The following is an 18533-nucleotide window of genomic DNA, read 5'->3' as shown; positions in this document are numbered from 1 at the left end:
AGTTTCCATAGTTGTTACTTTCATACCAACACCCAGACGTGCATGAGCACAAAACCAAAAAAAAGTATAAAGTTCAGAGAACTTTATCTAGGTTGTGTTTTTCAATATTTCCTGTAGGTGGAAGGTAATTAAGAGATGCACAGAGAAGCCAGTCTTACTCGCCCTGCCCATTTCTTATAGAGTTGAAAAATGTCCTTTCTTGGTGGAAAGTCAGGGAAACCTATTCAGATGACAGCTCAGTGTGGACTAACCAATTGCTGTCACAAACAACTGGAGTCTTCAAAAGCTGAATGTTCCACTTTGGCCAAGATCTGCCAGCTACTTTGTAAACTGGACAGTAGCATAGTCTCAGAAAGCCTGCCTTAAGCAGTTTGGTACAACTTATTGTAGCTATAGGAACACAAGGAGAGTCTACTTGATCAGGCCAATGGCCCATCTAGTCCACCGTCCTGTTCTCACAGTGGCCAAGCAGATACCTGCGAGAAACCCTCAAGAAGACGCAGGGACACCCTGCAAAGAAATCAGGAGGAATACCCATTGTTGTATAACCTCCTTGGGAAGATCAAAGTCTCAGTGAAGACCAGGCATGGTCTAACCTCCTCAGAAGCTTTGTGTAAGTCAGTGAGGACGAGTGCTCCACAAACAGGACATCTGGAAGCACTCTGGCCAACAAACCAATGCAGGCTGAGTGGCTTCATCCCTTCACAGCATCACAGGTCAGTTTCGCCCTTAGAATTCAACTGGATGCAGAAGAGGATGGAGACAGTAAAGAAGGGGAAAGGACCAACTCACCATAAAGAACTGGCAGAGCGTGATGTGGGGGAAGATATTGTGAGCTTTGTTCTTCCCGCACAGCTGCTTCGACTGCTGCCAGAAGTCGGAGAGCTTCTGCGCTAAGGGGCCGGTGGGACGCAGGTAGAGGACGTACTCCCGAGGCAGGGGGTCATCGAGAAAGGGGTCGCATACGTGTGAAAACAGCCTGTAAGGGAAAACAGGGGGAAATGAACAGCCGTTGCAAGAGAGGAGAAGGGAAGAAACAAGTTTGGCAAATGAATGCAGTCAGAAAAGATGACCAATACAGAGGCCGTGATGCAAAAAATATCAGTCTGGAGCGAGAAAGAAACAGTCAAGAATCTAAGAGTCTTGCATGCATTCCTGGGAAGAAAGGAGGATGCTTTATACAAAGTCAGACTAAGGATCAATTTAAAGGGTTGTCTGCAGACAAACACCGGCTCCCTCGACCTGAAAAGCGAAATGAACGCCGCAACCCCACAGTCGCCTTTGACTGGACTTCACTGTCCAGGGGTCCCTTACCTTTTTAACAAATAATAATATATGGCTCCATTTACTTTAGTTTTGGCCACACTGGCTTGTGGCAATGACTCTCCAGGATTTCAGTCATGTAAGTTAGCAAAAGCTTTATGGGAAATGATGTATAATGAGTTGAAAAAAATCCGTGACCAGGGGAAAGAGACAGTGGAAGAAGACTGGAAGAAATTTAAAACATATCTCAAAAACTGTTGTAAAATTGAGGAGTGTTAAAATGTCAAGGAATTGGGAAATAGAGAATTGCAGCTGTAATTAATAAGTTAGAGAAGAACTTAAGAGAAAATGAATTGTATAATTTGTTAATTGGAGGAGTTGCTGAAGAAATATAAAACAAGGATGCAGAAAAGGGGAGGTATGGGGAAGTCCAGGAATTAAGGTGTATGAAAAAAAGGTTATGAAATTATACATGTTTATATGTTTGTATGTTTGTGTATTGTGTATTGTTTGTGTTTATTTTGTGTTTGGAAAACTAATAAAAATTTATTAAAAAAGAAAAAAAGAAAAAAATGCTGAAGATAACTTTTGGGATAAAACCAAAAGCTTTTCTTCTAGGTATAACTGGTGGAGAGGTACCCAATGAACAGAAGAAAAAAACTGTTTATGTACACTACCACAGCTGTCTGAATGGTTTATGCCCAAAGATGGAAAGAACAAACAGTTCCAACAAAAGAGGATTGGCAACTAAAATTGATGGAGTACATAGAAAAGACAAAGCTTACCAAAAGAATAAGAAATCAAGATGAGAGACTTTTTAAAAGCAGAATGTGGAAAATTTATTGATTATTGGAATGTACATTATAAACAAATTAAAAGGTTAGCAGGGTTGATATAAACATGTGTGGTAAGAGATAATTAAAGGGGAAGATGAAGGAAAATTAGTAAATAGGTTTGAATTGGATACGCGGTAATAAAAAGATATAAATTAAATAACCACAGAAAGGAGGGGAGGGAAGTTGTGGGAAATGCAAATTAAATTTGTAAAGGTTCTGTTTTTCTCGTTAAACGTGGTAAAATGTGAAAATGAAAAATAAAATTTTTTTTTTGAAAGGATTTCAGGCAGGGAATTAAACCTGGGACCTTCAGTCTGCAAAGGAAATGCTCAACCACTGAGCTCCAGCCCTTCATAGAGCACCAGAGGTCTCCAGATTCTTTGTCCTGAGGACAACTCTTGGTGATATTTCAGAAGTTCTCCTTGCCAGCTTTCTAGAACAGATGGTGGTTCAGGAGCTCTGGGTTGTGGTGGTGGTGGTTCAGGAGCTCTGGGTTGTGGGTGAAAATCTCCCATACCCAGATGGAAGCTCTGCCCACGGCTGTTTGGCTGCAGCTCTTGATGTGGGGGCAGGCCATGCGCCTCCATGTATGGAAACAGCATTCCAATAGCCACGACTGACAGCGCTGCAGTGCAATGGCACTACACCATATGCTCTCCAGTGTCCCTGTTTACAAGGGACAGGACTGCCCCCCCATTTCTGGAACACGCCATCTCCTAGTCTGTTCCTCCTTTTTGCCCTTGTGAAATGCCTTGTGAAAACCTGGTTACAGTGAGATCTAGGCTGCATCAACAGAAGTATACTGTCCAGATCGAGGGAAGTAATGGGACTACTCTATTCTGCCTTGGTCAGGCCCACACCTGGAGGGCTGTGTCCAGTTCTGGGCACCACAAATTAAGAAGGATATTGACAAGCTGGAACGTGTGCAGAGGAGGGTGACCAAATTTGCACCGGGAGCTCCTGTAGTTCAGCAGCAGAGCATGCAGGGCACCCCAGGATCAACCCCCAGCATCGCCAGGTAGGATGGGGTGGGTGAAAAGAAAACAAAAATGGCCCCTTCTGGAGACACTGGATAACTGCTGATGGTCAGTGTGGGCAATGATGAAGCCCACAGTCTGATACAAGGCATCTTAAAGGTAAAGGTAAAGGGACCCCTGACCATTAGGTCCAGTCATGACCCACTCTGGGGTTGAGGCGCTCATCTCACTTTATTGGCCAAGGGAGCCGGCGTATAGCTTCCAGGTCATGTGGCCAGCATGACTAAGCCACTTCTGGCAAACCAGAGCAGTGCACGGAAATGCCGTTTACCTTCCCGCTGGAGCAGTACCTATTTATCTACTTGCACTTTGACGTGCTTTCGAACTGCTAGGTTGGCAGGAGCAGGGACCGAGATATGGGAGCTCACCCCGTCGCGGGGATTTGAACCGCCGACCTTCTGATTGGCAAGCCCTAGGCTCTGTGGTTTAACCCACAGCGCCACGTCCCTTGATGTGCACTCCTATTCCAAGTACTTTCTCCTGATACGGATATCAAAAATTTGATTTTTCAAGAGTGTAGAATGTCATAATTCATACCAACCAGTCACAAGCCGCCTGGACGCTTCGGCCTCCTGTAGATGCCAGAGCTTTCTGCCTGCAGGAAAGAAAGAAAGAAAGACCCTCTGTCAGCACTCTCAGCTAGCACTAGATGGCAATCGCAGGGTGAAGTTGCTGCCGTTCCTTTGAACAAGTTAGCAATGGCTAGGGGTGAAAGTTTGCCACCCTGATCCACTTCTTGCACCGGGATTCTCCCTCGGATTATTTAAAATTTACCACCTTCAATCTATTTTCATTCCCCGATAAAGCAGAAGGGAAAAAAAAAAAGACATTTATGCTGCTTTCAACGAAATGTCCATTCTCCCTTGGAAACTTTCACTTGCGCTGAGATTCCTGACTGATTAACTGGGGAAGGCGAGTCCAGAAAGACTGAGAAACAGCTCGTGCAGAAGTCTGCAGCTGCAGTTTAATGGCAGCACAGAGTTTTCGCTAGCTGCACTATCACAACGCCAGCAACTCTTACGGGAGGGGGAGGGGTAAAGAGGCAGCAGCGGGCGGCATGTGGAGAACTCTGAGACCAATTTCCAGCTTCCCAATTATTTTCCAGCTGCTGACTTTCTCTAAAAACAAAAACGGCCTTTGTTTTTGTTTTTTGTTTTTTTTGCAGTCAACACCGCAGGCTGTTTCAGAACTATTTTGCTGGCTGGTAATAGCAGCCATTTACTCTTTTATAGGGTCTCGCCTGAAGCCTGAACTAGCTGCGGTTGATTTATAAGCCCACCTTTCCTTAGAGGAGCTCAAGGTGGTGTGCATTGTCATATTCCAACCACCGCCCCTGCAATTTGTATTCGTGCAAGAGTGAAACAAATATCTCAAATTCCTGCTCAGCCATAGGTGGCCTTCGGACCAACACTCTCTCAGCCTAAGCTAGATCACAGGGTTGTTGTGAAGTTAAAATGAGACAAAGGCAATAACTACACATACTGCCTCAGCACTGAGCTCCTTGGAGGAACAGGAGAATAGAAAAAGTATAACAACAAAGAAGCAAACAGCCCCAAACACTTGCAGCTGTGTGTATGTGTATTTCAGTCAAGAATGAAAACAGAAAGGGATTAATCTTCCTTTGCTCTCTTTATCACAGTCCTGATCTAAATCTAAATCAAACCCCCAGCTTCTATTTAATTTAAGGAAGAAAAAACTGCAGAAGATCACGGATTGAATTCAAGTAGGTTCTACTCAGAGTAGGCTCACTGAAATTAATGAACCCACCACACATGGTACTTCTATTTTGCATCTAGTTGGGTCCTCAGTGACAGCACCGTGGTGCGAACACAAAGGCACATTCACATCACGCATTTAAAGTGCTATGACGCCACTTTAAACAGGTATGGCTTCCCCCCAACAAATCCTGAGAAGTGTAGTTTGTTCAGGGTCCTGACAGCTGTTAGGAGACCCCTCCCCATTCCCCCACCCCACCCCACTCCAGAGCTGCAATTCTCCAAGTGGTTTAAGAGTCAAATCCCTCTTCCCAGGCAACTCTGGGTGTTGTAGCTCTGTGATGGTAGCAGGGGTCTCCTAAGAACTTTCAGTACCCTTAACACAATTACAGCTCCCTGGGTTATTTGGGGGAAGCTGTGACTGTTCAAAGTGTTATCATACTGCTTTAAATTTATGGTGTGAAGGTGGGCAATCTCTCTCTCTCTCCAAAGAGAGATGCAGCACACCCCCTCTAAGATTTGCAAGATATAGGCCTCTTCTTAGCCTTCACAGACATCCTTTGCATTTATTTATTCGTAAGATCTTTCCATATCTCCACACACATACCCTTTTTTATAGCTTACACATATGTAAGGCAAACCCCACCCACTCTCTTCAGCAAACAATGCTCCCTCTCTCTCAGGTTATCTGTGGCATCGAGCATCTATTTGCATTAAAAATTGATTTCCGCCGAAGACCTTCCTGGATTTAGCACATGCCAGTAATAGCATCACTAAGGGGAGTCAGGTAGGAGTTGGCTGGTTATTCTTTTTGACAGCCACCAGCCGCTAACCAGCCCCCTCCAGGCTCCCAGCACTGAGTTGTACAAGACAGAGCAGGAAAGACCTGCCACCTCCACTCACCCACAGTTTTTGCTGACTCACTCCATTGAAAAAGAGAAAATTCCTTAGGGAAACCCTGCCTTGCACTCCCTGCTTTCCAGAGCAGTGGGAACATGCGATGGGTAGCAGTTTACTAAGCCTGCTTTCTTGCCAGGAAACACTATGGGAGCTAGGTAGCACCTATTATTATTGTTTATTAAATTTATATTGCACTCTTCCTCCGAGGATCACAGGGCGGTTCACTGTACGAAACCATAAAAATACATAACAATGCAAATAAACCAATAATCCCCACCCCTCACCGAAACTACACAAAGTTTAAAAGGCCATAAATTGTTTAAGTAACCAAAGGTCTGGGAGAAGAGGATTTTTTCCCCTTTTTGCCTGGCACCTAAAGATATGTAATGATATCTTTTCCAATACCTGCGTCGTTATCAGATACCCAAACTCTTGTTTAGGCTTTTTTTGCCTTCAAAATAGTAGACACACACACACACACACACACACACACACACACACACAAAAAAAAAAAACAGCAGATACACGAAGATACAGTCATGGTTCCCCTCCCCTCCCCATAATTCTGGGAGCTGTTGTTTTGTTGGGGGGCTGAGAGTTGCTAGGAGACTCTTGCCTCCCCCTCCCAGAGTGGTTTTGACATTCAATCCCTCTTACAGGGAGCTCTGGAAGGAGAATGGGGGGGGGGGGTCTCCTAAAAGCTCTCAGCGCCCTTAACTACAACTCCCAAACTCTTTGCAGGAAACCATGGCTGTTTAAAGGAGCAACATAGTTCTTTAAATGCATGGTGTGAACACCAGGTTTGCTTTTGCTGGTTTGGAATAATTTGTTTTATTTTCACCTCAATCTTTCCCCTCATCACTTCTTTGGTATGTTGGGAGTTAAGGGATACAGGAAACACTGACTCCTTGCTCAACAAAAGCTGTAATGCAGTTCGCATCATTGATATGAGAGAGAGAGAGAGAGAGAGAGAAATGGCTTCACTTGAAGCTTCTTGGCTCTAACCAATACTTGGGTGGGAGGCAACCTGCATATTCTGATCTCCCTGGAGAAAAGGGCAAGGCACACCCACAAACCCTCTGGCATCGGGCACCCCCCATTCCTTGCAAACCCACTTGCTCCTAAGGCAGGTGCCGGACGCTTCCAGCTCTCTGCATAAACCTCCAGTGGAAAAAGCACATCCCCCTCGCACTATGTAATGTTCACGGCCACATAAAGGTTTTAGCTTCCCATACAGTCCATTACGGAGAGTAAGCAGTAACCGCAAAGGATGTCCATTCAATACAGAGGTGCATGTCAATAAATGTGAAGGTATAATGGCGACATTTCCATTTACTTGAGAGGAAGCTATTGCAATAGGAAATGAGGCATTAGCTCTTAAGAAAAGCAACCAGATTGAATAGCTTCTCTGAATAAGTGGCATGACTCTTTACCGGAATGGTTATTAGTCTATTACAAAACATGAATGAATGTGTGTGTGTGTGTGTGTATACACATAGACACATACACACATGCATAAGTATGCAAAGTTGTAGAATTTCTCATGTTATTTCCCCTAATGTATGCACACTTTCCCTTTTATATATGCATTATTATATACATATTTTGTTTGGAGAACTGCATTTCCAAATCTGGAGAAGTAGCACATTTTGAAGGATAACTTCTTTTTGGGCTATATATTGCTTGGGTTGGGGGGGAGGACGTGAAGTCCTCCAAATGTTGATAGACTACAACTCCCATCATTCCTTGCCAGTGGCCATGCTGACTGGGTCTGATAGAAGTTGGAGTCCAAAATATCTGGAAGGCATCAGGTTGGGGAAAGCCAGAGGAGACTAACTTAGTTAATAACTAAAGCAATAAAAACATAAGAAGAGCCCTGCTGGATAAAGCAAATTAAGTAGTTAACTAGATGCCTTTGGAAGCAGTGAGCAAAAGAGCCCTCTTCCCTCCTGTGTTTTCCAGCAACTGGTATTGAGAAGAATTACTCCATCTGCCTCTATCTGTGGTGGAAAAACATAGCTATTGTGACTGGAGAACCCACTCATGGTTTTTAATTCCATGGATTTGTCTAATCAACTTAAGTTTCAATAGGTCTAGTCTAAGCACGACTGAATCTGTATCCAACCTGCTATGTGTGGTGATGGATGCCTTTTTAATTTTTGTTTGCATTTTATTGTTTTCAAATATCCATAAAGAAAACAACAACAACCAACTCTCCCACCCGCCCCTGACAGAAGCACCGAGTTTCAGCACATCAATCATTTTAAGTCATTCCAGTTATGAAAGAAAAGTACTGTTCCACAAGTCACCATGTGCCGCCAGAGGCCTATAAGAACATAAGCAGATCCTGCTGGATCAGGCCAATGGCCCATCCAGTCCAGCATCCTGTGGCCAACTGGATGCATTTGGAAAACCCACAAGCAAGATTCAAGCACAAGAGCTCTTTCCCCTCCTATGGTTTCCAGCAACTAGTATTAAGATACATTGCTTCCTCTGACCATGGAGCCAGAGTATAGCCCTCATGACTAGCAGCGACTGGTAGCTTTCTCCTCCATGAGTTTGTCTAATCCTTTTTTAAAGCCACCCAGTTTGGTGTTCCTCACTGGTTCCTGCAGGAGTGAATTCCATAGTTTAACTACCTTCTTGTTTCTGTCCTGAATTTGCCGACGTTAAGCTTCATTGGGTGTATTCTATCATGTCACCTTTTACTCGCCTTTTCTCTAAATGAGAAAGCCCCAAATGTGACCAGCTTTCCTCATAAGGGAGTCATTCCAGCCCCTTGATCACTTTGGTTGCCCTTTTCTGAACATTTTCAAATTCTATGGTAGCCTATAGGTAAAGGTAAAGGGACCCCTGACCATCAGGTCCAGTCATGACCGACTCTGGGGTTGCTGCGCTCATCTCGCTTTATCGCCCGAGGGAGACGGCAGACAGCTTCCGGGTCATGTGGCCAGCATGACTAAGCCTCTTCTGGTGAACCAGAGCAGTGCACAGAAATGCTGTTTACCTTCCCGCCGGAGCGGTACCTATTTATCTACTTGCACTTTGACGTGCTTTCGAACTGCTAGGTTGGCAAGAGCAGGGACCGAGCAACGGGAGCTCACCCCGTCGCGGGGATTTGAACCACCAACCTTCTGATCGGCAAGCACTAGGCTCTGTGGTTTAACCCACAGCACCACCCGCGTCCCATGGTAGCCTATAGTCATGTTCTATTGATGCTGCATATAAAATAAAGTTATGCCAAGCTGAATGAGAAGCAATAGATCTCTCGCCCAGTTCTCAGGAACATGTGTCGTCAACTTGTCCTCTGATATTAAATCCCAGAGTTGTGAAATACAGACTTCAAATAGATCTGGATGTAAAGTCCTCCAAAGTCTTGCACTGGTAAGCCTTGCCACAGTCATTAGCTAAGCAATAAGATCTTTACGAGAAAGGTCTTGAGCAAGAGCTGTGTCATACAGTAAAAGTTTGGGGCCTGGGTGTGCTTTGCAGGCACTCACCACAGCATATCAAAAACCCTTGTCCATGGTTCTGTAGATGCTGTCAGCCTGCACGAAACTGGCTTGTACATGTGGCACTGTAAACATCACATGATATACTGGAGGCAGTAAGGAGGATTGCCCCAAAGGCATTCCTATGCATCTCTGGACCATGTCCAAACATGGCAGCCAGTGTGGTGTAGTGGTTAGAATGTTGGACTAGGATCCGGGAGACCAGGGTTCAAATCCCTGCTTGGCCATGAAGCTCAATGGGTGACCTTGAGTCAGTCAATGCCAATCAGCCTAACCTACACCACAGGGTTGGTGTGGGGATTAAACAAGGAGGGGGAGAACCATATACAGTGATACCTCGGGTTAAGAACTTAATTCGTTTCGGAGGTCCGTTCTTAACCTGAGGCACCACTTTAGCTAATGGGGCCTCCCGCTGCCGCCGCACGATTTCTGTTCTCATCCTGAAGCAAAGTTCTTAACCCGAGGTACTATTTCTGGGTTAGTGGAGTCTGTAACCTGAAGCATCTATAACCTGAAGTGTCCATAACCTGAGGTGCTACTGTATGCCGCCTTGAGCTCCTTGGAGGAGAAGGTGGGATATAAATACAACAAAGAAATCAATAAACAAAAAAGCTGCTAAAGGTTGAACTATACAGTAGGACACACTCTAGAAACTGCATTTAATGGTGTTGTGGTTTGTCTTATGATGGAAGGTACTTGAGTTCCCTACTCAGCCATGAAAACAATTGGGTGCCCTGGCATAGTTTCCCTCTCCCCGCCTCTCTTTCAGCCTAGCTGAGGATCTACTGAAGGGTAGAAGAACAGCCATATACACTGCCTTGGAGGAAAAGTGCAATAAATTAGGCTTTGTTCCTAGGGTATGGTCTGAAGACACATGGGGTGGTATTGCACAAGGATTTCTGTTTGCACAATGGGACCATCTCCTCCCCCTGTGCGCAACCTGTATCCTCCCCCTACAACTGTTCCAGAGGGCTGGGGGAATTCATGGAACAGATTTAGAGGGCGCATGGAAGGAGGAAGAGGGGGAGAATGTTCCATTGTGCAAGCAGAACTCCTTATGCTGACAGAACAGTCATGTGCCACTACAATGCCTGCAATCCATGACGTCACAACTTTGCTGCAGTTAAGCTGGTCTGGGGTTTAGTGAGTGCCTGGGTGGGAGACCATGTGGTGCTGCTTTGAAGATAGGTGGGACAGACCATGGAAGTGGAACGGGGAAGTGTTTCCTCTTGCAGCTTTCATAGGCTACTGCCCTCTTTCTTAATTATTATTTTTTTTAAAAAAAAAAACAAGTTTTGCAAATATAGCAACAAAAACAAAACCCCAAACTAAAACACATAATAAGAATGCCATAGGTGCAAGAAGAGTAAAAAATACAAGGTAAAAAAGAAGCATAAGAAAGAATGAATAGCGTAAGACATATCCCATGGTGGGATACAAAGTTCACATTTATACAAAATATATCAAGTATTAATAAACACTGCCATGAAAAAAACCCATATTTAGTAGGAATGCACCAACCATGAGATTGTAAATCACAAATAGTCCCCAGACAGATGCAAAATCTGAGAGGTCCGCATGGCCCCTGGCGGCACGTATATGATGGATCAGTTTTTCAGAGATTGCAATAAAATGACTTTTAAAACCACAGAATGCATCCCTTTCATCCTTGAGCAATCACAAAACGACTGGCAACGAGCAGATATATAATTAATCGTTGACAAATAAGATCAGCATTAGCACCCACCACAAATGGGTAGAAGTCGTAACTTGGGGTCTAACGTGACCTATTTCAAGAGGCATAAACCCACACCTAATACAAGAAAGAGAAAAAAATAAACAAACATGGAACTCTCTTCTTTGCCAAAGATGCTCCAGCAGCAATGCACAAGCTGGAGAAGCAATGGAAAGAGAGAGAGAGAGAGAGAGAGAGAGAGAGAGAGAGAGAGAGAGATGTTGGGGGAGGGCTATAGGATACGTTGACTCTGCTGGGCGCTCAATATTTCAGTTACGTAACCTCTTGCAGGCTGAAGATCGCTGTGTCTGCTGCAGAGGCTCCCTGTCTCCTCCGCACATGTGTGCCAGCCTTTAATCTCCTGCTTGGCTGGCTCCTTAAATCAAAAGCGTGGATGGGAAGCACAGCGGTTTCATTTAAAGGAGAAAAAATGCAATGGGAAAGATAACCAGAAAAATGTGCTGTCTTGGTTTGCCCCGCCGCCCGCCCCCCTCTCAAAGGGGTCTGTTGCTGCTGCCTGACATGAGATCATTAACCCACATGGCCTTGAGGAAAAGGCAGGGGACATTCTAAGAATACAGATAATCAGAAGTTTGGATAAAACTAGAAGGCTGCTTTGAGAGCTTCAAGGACACGGAATTACAGGGGCAGGGGAAATGCGCCATCAATTAGCACAGAGATGGATAAACTCACTCCCCTTCCCTCAGCTCAGGTCTCAGAAGTGCTGATTTGCTACAGACCACATGGAATACATGTGGGTCATGGCACAGGGGCTGTTCCAAGGGGGACAGATGCCATTCGGGCTCCTTGTGTGAGGCACATGCTGACTTCTTTCAAATGATCTCAGCATTTCTTTTTAAACCAACATTAATATTGCATATATTATATATATATATTTGTATTCACAGACTGCATTGTTAGGAGCACACTTCTAAACAGAAGACAGAATATGCTGAGGGGCTCCCCACTTCCATTGCAGGAATGTAAGGCAAAGAAGGGGCCACTAGGAAGGCGCTGTTTTTGTAATTAAAATAAAACGAAAGGAAAATAAAGAAAGGAGAGAGTGGGAATGCAGTTGGAGGTTTCAAATACGCTTGCAAACGCACCATCTGGAGCTGCAGTGATAGCCAGGAAAGGAAATGGCTGTCGTGTTGATTTGAAATAAATAAGTTTCTCTCCCTATGTTGGAAGACAAATAGGATATGCACACGCCCTGCTCCCCTCCTGTTTGCTATGTAAAAGCGGGAGGGAGGCTGGAATCAAAACCCCTCTTTCTGTTCTCTGAAGCCACAAATGGTGGGAAGTTCTCAAAAAATTCTCATTAAGGTCTCTTTTGGGTCACGGGTAGTGAAGGGGCACTTGCTCACTCCTGAGTAAGATGAACAATGGATCAATCATCCACCATAAGAGGAACCCCGATGGATGAGGCCAATGCCCCACCTAGTCCAACCTCCTGTTCTCAAAGTGGCCCACCATATGCCTGTGGGAAACCTGTAAGCTGGACCTGGGCAGAAGAGCACTCTGCCCTTCTGTGGCTTCCTGCAGCTGATACTCAGAAGTGACTATGGAGGAGACCATGACAGATCAGGCTCCTACCAGACCAACTCCTGCCACATTCCCCCTTTAACTGTGTACATAAGAAGAGCCCAGCTGGACAAGACCAAGGGCACACCCAATACAACACCCTGTTTTCACAGTGGCCAATAGGAAGCTCCAAAGCAGGACCGTTTCAGTTCTGTTTCAGATATCTCCAGTCAAGATTGTTATTTCTTTTCTCTTTTAAAAAACTTCTTCAATACAAACACATCACATCAACCCAACAAGGGACACGTTTTGTCCTAAAAATGGTGGTATTAAGATTTTCTCCCCTCTCATGGTTTTAAAAATGGATGTCTGGGGGCTGGTACTGGTTGCCCAACAAGCCAGACACCTGCTGTTCTGGGGAACTTGGTTGCACGGCTCTCCCTGGGTCATTCTCCCAAATTATAAGCAGAGATCTTGACACGCTGTATGGCTGCACCAAGTAGCAGCCCTGTGGCTTCAGTGAGGTCTGAACCATCCTGCCCAACACGTTTCTGAGACTCTACTTTCAGTTCATACAAGGAGGAAGAGGCTCCCGTGGCTTAAAGGGGAAGGTGCTGGTGGTGATAAAAAGTGACAGCTCACATTTCATCTACACATCACTTTAAACAGGCACATCCAACACCCAAGAGACTACCTATTGTCACTGAGGATTGACTGGAGTTGTTGAGCTTTTTTTGGAGGGGGGGGGAGGGAATTGAGCAAAGTTGTTTAGCTTTTTTTAAGGGGGATGGACATAAAGCACTCACCTAAAACTTCACCGCTAACAAACATACACAGTGCTAAAGCCAACCATCGTTTTCCCAATCGCCAACATGAAACGCCAAACACCACCCACTTGATAAGGATCCCATGATTGACCAGGATCACCCAGGGATCTACCTGTCAAATGTGGTCGACCGGTTGAACATGTCTGCTTTAAACCTTAGGTAAGGCAAACCATGGTGAACCTCAGAAAACCAGTTGCTGGGAATTGCAGCAGGGCAGTGTGTTGGTTGTGCTCATGTCCTGCTTGTGGTCTCCCCACAGGGATCTGGTTGGCCAATCTGAGAACAGGAAGCTGGACGAGATGGCCACTGGCCTGATCCTGCAGCCTCTTCTTTATTTATGAGTTAAGCCATGGTTTGGTTTAGTGCAGGGGTCCCATGGACCCCCACCATCCACTCAGTCACCTCCCGTGCGCTGCGCTAAACCAGTGTGGAGCAAAGCGGGGACCGCCTTCTGCAACACTGGCCAGCTTCCCATTGGCTGCAGGCAGCTCCTGCAGCCAATGGGAAGCTGCGCACGCCTCCTCCGCACGGGAAATAATGTTTGCGCATGCGTGCATGCACACATGCACACACACTCCGGCCCACCATGGCATCTGCCGAACCGTAAACCAGCCCAAGCCACAAAAACTTTGCCAACCCCTGGTTTAGTGCAATGTCCAAACCTGGGCTTGTAGTTTGTTTCTCTCTCTAAAAAACAAAAAACGAAACATCACAAGCTGTAACCAAGGTTCATTCTTGGTTTCCTGCTTATGGTTGGCATGGGAAAAAAACAAAGCATGAGCCTAGGTTCAGGTGTAATGCTAAGCTCATCCATAGCTAAACTCCCAGCAGCAGGAGCAGGGGAGGAGCGCAATGCCCACAATTTCAGCTGGGTGCACAACCACGCACCTTTAAACCATTGTTTGGTTTAGTTATTGTTTAAAGTGCCATGCGAACAAGGCCTTTAAATGTCTTGGCACTATGGACTGTGAATGGCAGGTGTGAGTGCTTAAGCGGAGGCCCACTCATTCCAGAACATGCATATCCTGCCTCCCTAACCATTTGATGCCATTTACAAAACACTCTTAACATTCATAAAAGTAAAAGAGGCGCAGTGGAAGCTGGGTGGGAAAAGGTATATTTGAGAGTCGGGTTATAATGACAGCTCAGATTGCAACAGCTTGCCTAAACAAAGAGTCAAACTGCAAGGGTGCAGAAAGGGGGTGTGGGGAAGAGATCTCTATCTTTTCCTCTTACACAAGTGTGTGGGGGGAGGAGGGGGGAGTGATTTTGAAAGGGAAAATCCCAAGCTTCCGCCATTCCTCTTTACAGCCTCCAGTGGCTGTTTGTTCAGTACGTGCCTTTTTGTGTCGCCATCATATTATACTGAGTTGTATCCTGCCTCTTCCCCAGACAAGGACTCAAGGCAGCTTACACAAATTAAAACAACACAGATGAAAACGCAAGATAGCTAAAAACGTAAAAAGACAATAGTTTAAAAGTAATCAAACTATAATAGAATTAAAACAATACAGTGGTACCTTGGGTTAATAACTTAATTCATTCCGGAGGTCGGTTCCTGACCTAAAACTGTTCTTAACCTGAAGCACCACTTTAGCTAATGGGGCCTCCCGCTGCCACTGCGCTGCTGCTGCACGATTTCTGTTCTCATCCTGAAGCAAAGTTTTTAACCTGAGGTACTATTTCTGGGTTAGCGGAATCTGTAACCTGAAGAGTCTGTAACTGAAGCGTCTTGTAACCCGAGGTACCACTGTATAAGAAACAGATCTATTAATATACAGGTAGTAAAAACAGCACAGTGCTATTTAAAAGCCCATTTAAAAGCAAAAACAAACAAAGCAGTCCCCAAGGTCCAGTTGGAATAAAATAGGCATCACCTACCAGAAGAAGGTAGGGACGCGGGTGGCGCTGTGGGTAAAAGCCTCAGCGCCTAGGGCTTGCCGATCGAAAGGTCGCGGTTCGAATCCCCGCGGCGGGGTGCGCTCCCGTTGTTCGGTCCCAGCGCCTGCCAACCTAGCAGTTCGAAAGCACCCTCGGGTGCAAGTAGATAAATAGGGACCGCTTACTAGCGGGAAGGTAAACGGCGTTTCTGTGTGTGGCTCTGGCTCGCCAGATGCAGCTTGTCACGCTGGCCACGTGACCCGGAAGTGTCTGCGGACAGCGCTGGCCCCCGGCCTATAGAGTGAGATGGGCGCACAACCCCAGAGTCTGTCAAGACTGGCCCGTACGGGCAGGGGTACCTTTACCTTTTTACCAGAAGAAGGACAATGAGGAGGAAGCCAGTTCAGCTTCTCTACAGAGAGAATTTCAAAGTCTGGGAGCAGCCACCAAGAAGTGAGCCTTTAAATTTATTGTTTAAAGGGGGGGGGGGTTTAAGCTGCCACATCTCTTCTGGAATCTGAATCTACAGTCCTGGGGGTGCTATGGAAGAGACCCTGTTTCTTCACACCATCATCCTGATCTCCCTGGATGATGGAGTTCTGAACATCTACCTGATGTCTTCATTAGATACAGTGGGGTGTTCAAGCAAAGAGCAGCAGCATCTAGTCATATCAGCTGGTCATGTAAACTCATGCACACCATGCACAGTTGGTGCATATGATTCTCTCACTGCTTAAACTGAGATACAGTTTTGTACCGTGTTTATAGCAAAGCATGGAGTTTCAGCTGGAGATATAAAACCGGAGGATTAAAAACAAAGGATCAGTGCACTCTGCCTGGAAGCAGAAGACCAGAGTGGAATTTGGGTGAGAGAAGCCCCTGCTGATGAGCCACTCCCAACAGATGGTAGAGGGAGAAGGACCATGCCCACAGGCCCTGATCCCAACACCTCTGCCCCACTGGATATGCAGTATTGCAGACCGTATGGAAGCCCCCATCCCAGAGGTGCCATTGAGGGGGCCCATGTGGGCCAAAACTGCCTCAGCCCCTAGGAGATGGTGCACCTGCCCCATCCACAGAGGCTCCCTTCAGCAAACATGCAGATGTGGTACCCAATAGATTAAAGAGACATAAGAAGGCCTCATCTACACAGCCCCCAAGAGATTACAGAACTCGTCTTAATCAAAAGAATTCCAGTCAAAATCCTTGACACTGATGTGCAGTCAGATTGAGTCTAGGGTGACCACATTTGGTAAAAATGTCCCAGAGGGAAGTTAGAGATCGGCTGCTGAAAAGGCAAAGCTGAGAGACTGGGTGGGTGGGAAAGGGAAGTGTTCACACAGCAAGAAGGAAGTAGATCTGAGGAATGAGGAAGGAAGGTAATTGTACAAATGTTGCTATGTCCAAGGGTAATACATGGTTTGTCCTGGTGGAACCTTTCAGCTTCATGGTGCTTTTGGTTCCCCCAGATCTCCTATTCATGAAGCTGTCATCTGCGCATGCCTGCCCATCTAAGCATGTGCAACGACTGAACAGCACCATTTGAATTGACATGGACTGTGGCTAATGTGGTATTGAACGTGGCTTCAAAAAGTAGAAGTGGGAGAACACTGGATGCAGAGGAAGCAGTAATGGGAACAAACCCTGACTTAGGACGCTCTTGGGTGACCTTGCGGATGAAGCCACCTTAATGCCAAGGCAGTCCACCTGTTCATACGGTTCAGGAATGGGGAACCTGTGGTCCTCCAGTTGGTGGTGGACTCCAACTCCCATCAGCCCTGGCTAGCATGACCAAGAGTCAGGAACTTGTAGTCCAATGCCACCAGGAGAGCCACAAGTCCTCCATCTGTGATCCAGTTGCTCCTGGAAGCAGGCCTCTGGGGTCTCTGGTAGATGTCCTGTTAGCCAAGACCACTGTAGCTGGAGATGACAAAGAGTGGTCCCAGGGTCACACACACCACCACACCAGCACTGCAGACCCTCCCCAGGAGAGACTCTCTCAGACTGTGCAAGCTAACAGCAGGCCAGCCAGGCCGGCATATGGAACAGAGCACTTTGAAGCAATGGTGGTGCAGGAAGTGGTCTGGGGATGATTCAGTGTCGAGCCTAATTCTTACCCTGACTCACAGCTGAATAGTTTGCCCCTGTTATAAAGATTCAAGGTGGGGGGCAGAATCAGGAACTATCTTGCTAGGAGGAAGTTCTGTTCTCTGGAAGAGTCACAAAAGCAAGGCCAAAATGATTACACATCATGCTTTTCTGGAACTTATTTAAAGGACTTGGCATCACAGCAGGGATGGGGAGCGTGTGGTCCTCCAGATACTGCTGTGAAATGAGGCACATGGTCACCCTAACAGTCAGCCAGCCAAGATCCAAAGGATGGAGAAGGAGAAGGAGAAGGAGAAGGAGAAGGATGAGGAGGAGAAGGAGAAGGAGAAGAGGAGGAGGAGGAGTTTGGATTTGATATCCCACTTTACAGACCCGAAGGAGTCTCAAAGCGGCTAACATTCTCCTTTCCCTTCCTCCCCCACAACAAACACTCTGTGAGGTGAGTGAGGCTGAGAGACTTCAGAGAAGTGTGACTAGCCCAAGGTCACCCAGCAGCTGCATGTGGAGGAGCAGAGATGCAAACCCGGTTCACCAGATTACGAGTCAATCGCTCTACACCACACTGGCTCTCCACACCACATTGGAGGTACAGACTAAGGTCTGCATGGTTCTTGCCCAGCAGATGAGTTGCTCAGGACTGAAGATCCAACACTGAGGGTTGGGTGTTTATATGACTTAAGCTATGTACGAATTCCTGTTTTCATCTGGCACACTGCCACCACTGGTTTGGAAAACAGTGAACACAAAACATTAGCCACAATCCATATTGAACCTACCATTTCTCATGAAATACAGTATCTTGGTGTGTTTTCCTCACCCAAACCAGCTTCGATCTGAAGTGGTGTCACCTTTGATCCTGTAATCAGCTGATGGAGTGCTATAGGTCAGATGGGACCAGATGCCTTTTGTACAATCAGCATTTGTGCGGGTGACTTTTCAAAAGGAAATTGCAGGGACGCACTCCCCCTTCCAATCAGGAATGCAGTGGGGAGAAAGTGATGGCACAATCCTAAACCTGGGACTTACTCACAGGTAAGAGTGCACAGGTTAAACAACCTCAATGCAAAGACAGAAGTCTTTTGACAAGAGGGCACTTGCTTGCTAGGCTTAAACACACATGGGATTGTCAACTTAGAGTTGCTTTTTGAAATTAGAAGTGAAAGGGAGCAGAGATGCTCATAAAACTAAATTGTG

At 46.0% G+C, this 18533-nt stretch overlaps 1 protein-coding gene across 1 annotated transcript in view; it reads right to left on the bottom strand.

Moving 5' to 3' along the window:
- Positions 1–18533, bottom strand: part of UBASH3B (ubiquitin associated and SH3 domain containing B) — a 71468-nt gene that overhangs the window by 18685 nt on the left and 34250 nt on the right. Inside the window, exons 2-3 of the mRNA XM_077919229.1 lie at positions 3678–3731; positions 793–979 (exon numbers count right to left, since the gene is read on the bottom strand). Of these exons, the coding sequence (XP_077775355.1) occupies positions 793–979; positions 3678–3731 (241 nt within the window). The remainder of the gene's footprint in view (positions 1–792; positions 980–3677; positions 3732–18533) is intronic.

The sequence above is a fragment of the Podarcis muralis genome, chromosome 15, assembly GCF_964188315.1.
Source record: "Podarcis muralis chromosome 15, rPodMur119.hap1.1, whole genome shotgun sequence".
NCBI classification, from domain to species: domain Eukaryota; kingdom Metazoa; phylum Chordata; class Lepidosauria; order Squamata; family Lacertidae; genus Podarcis; species Podarcis muralis.
This window is presented reverse-complemented; position numbering and strand designations above follow the sequence as displayed.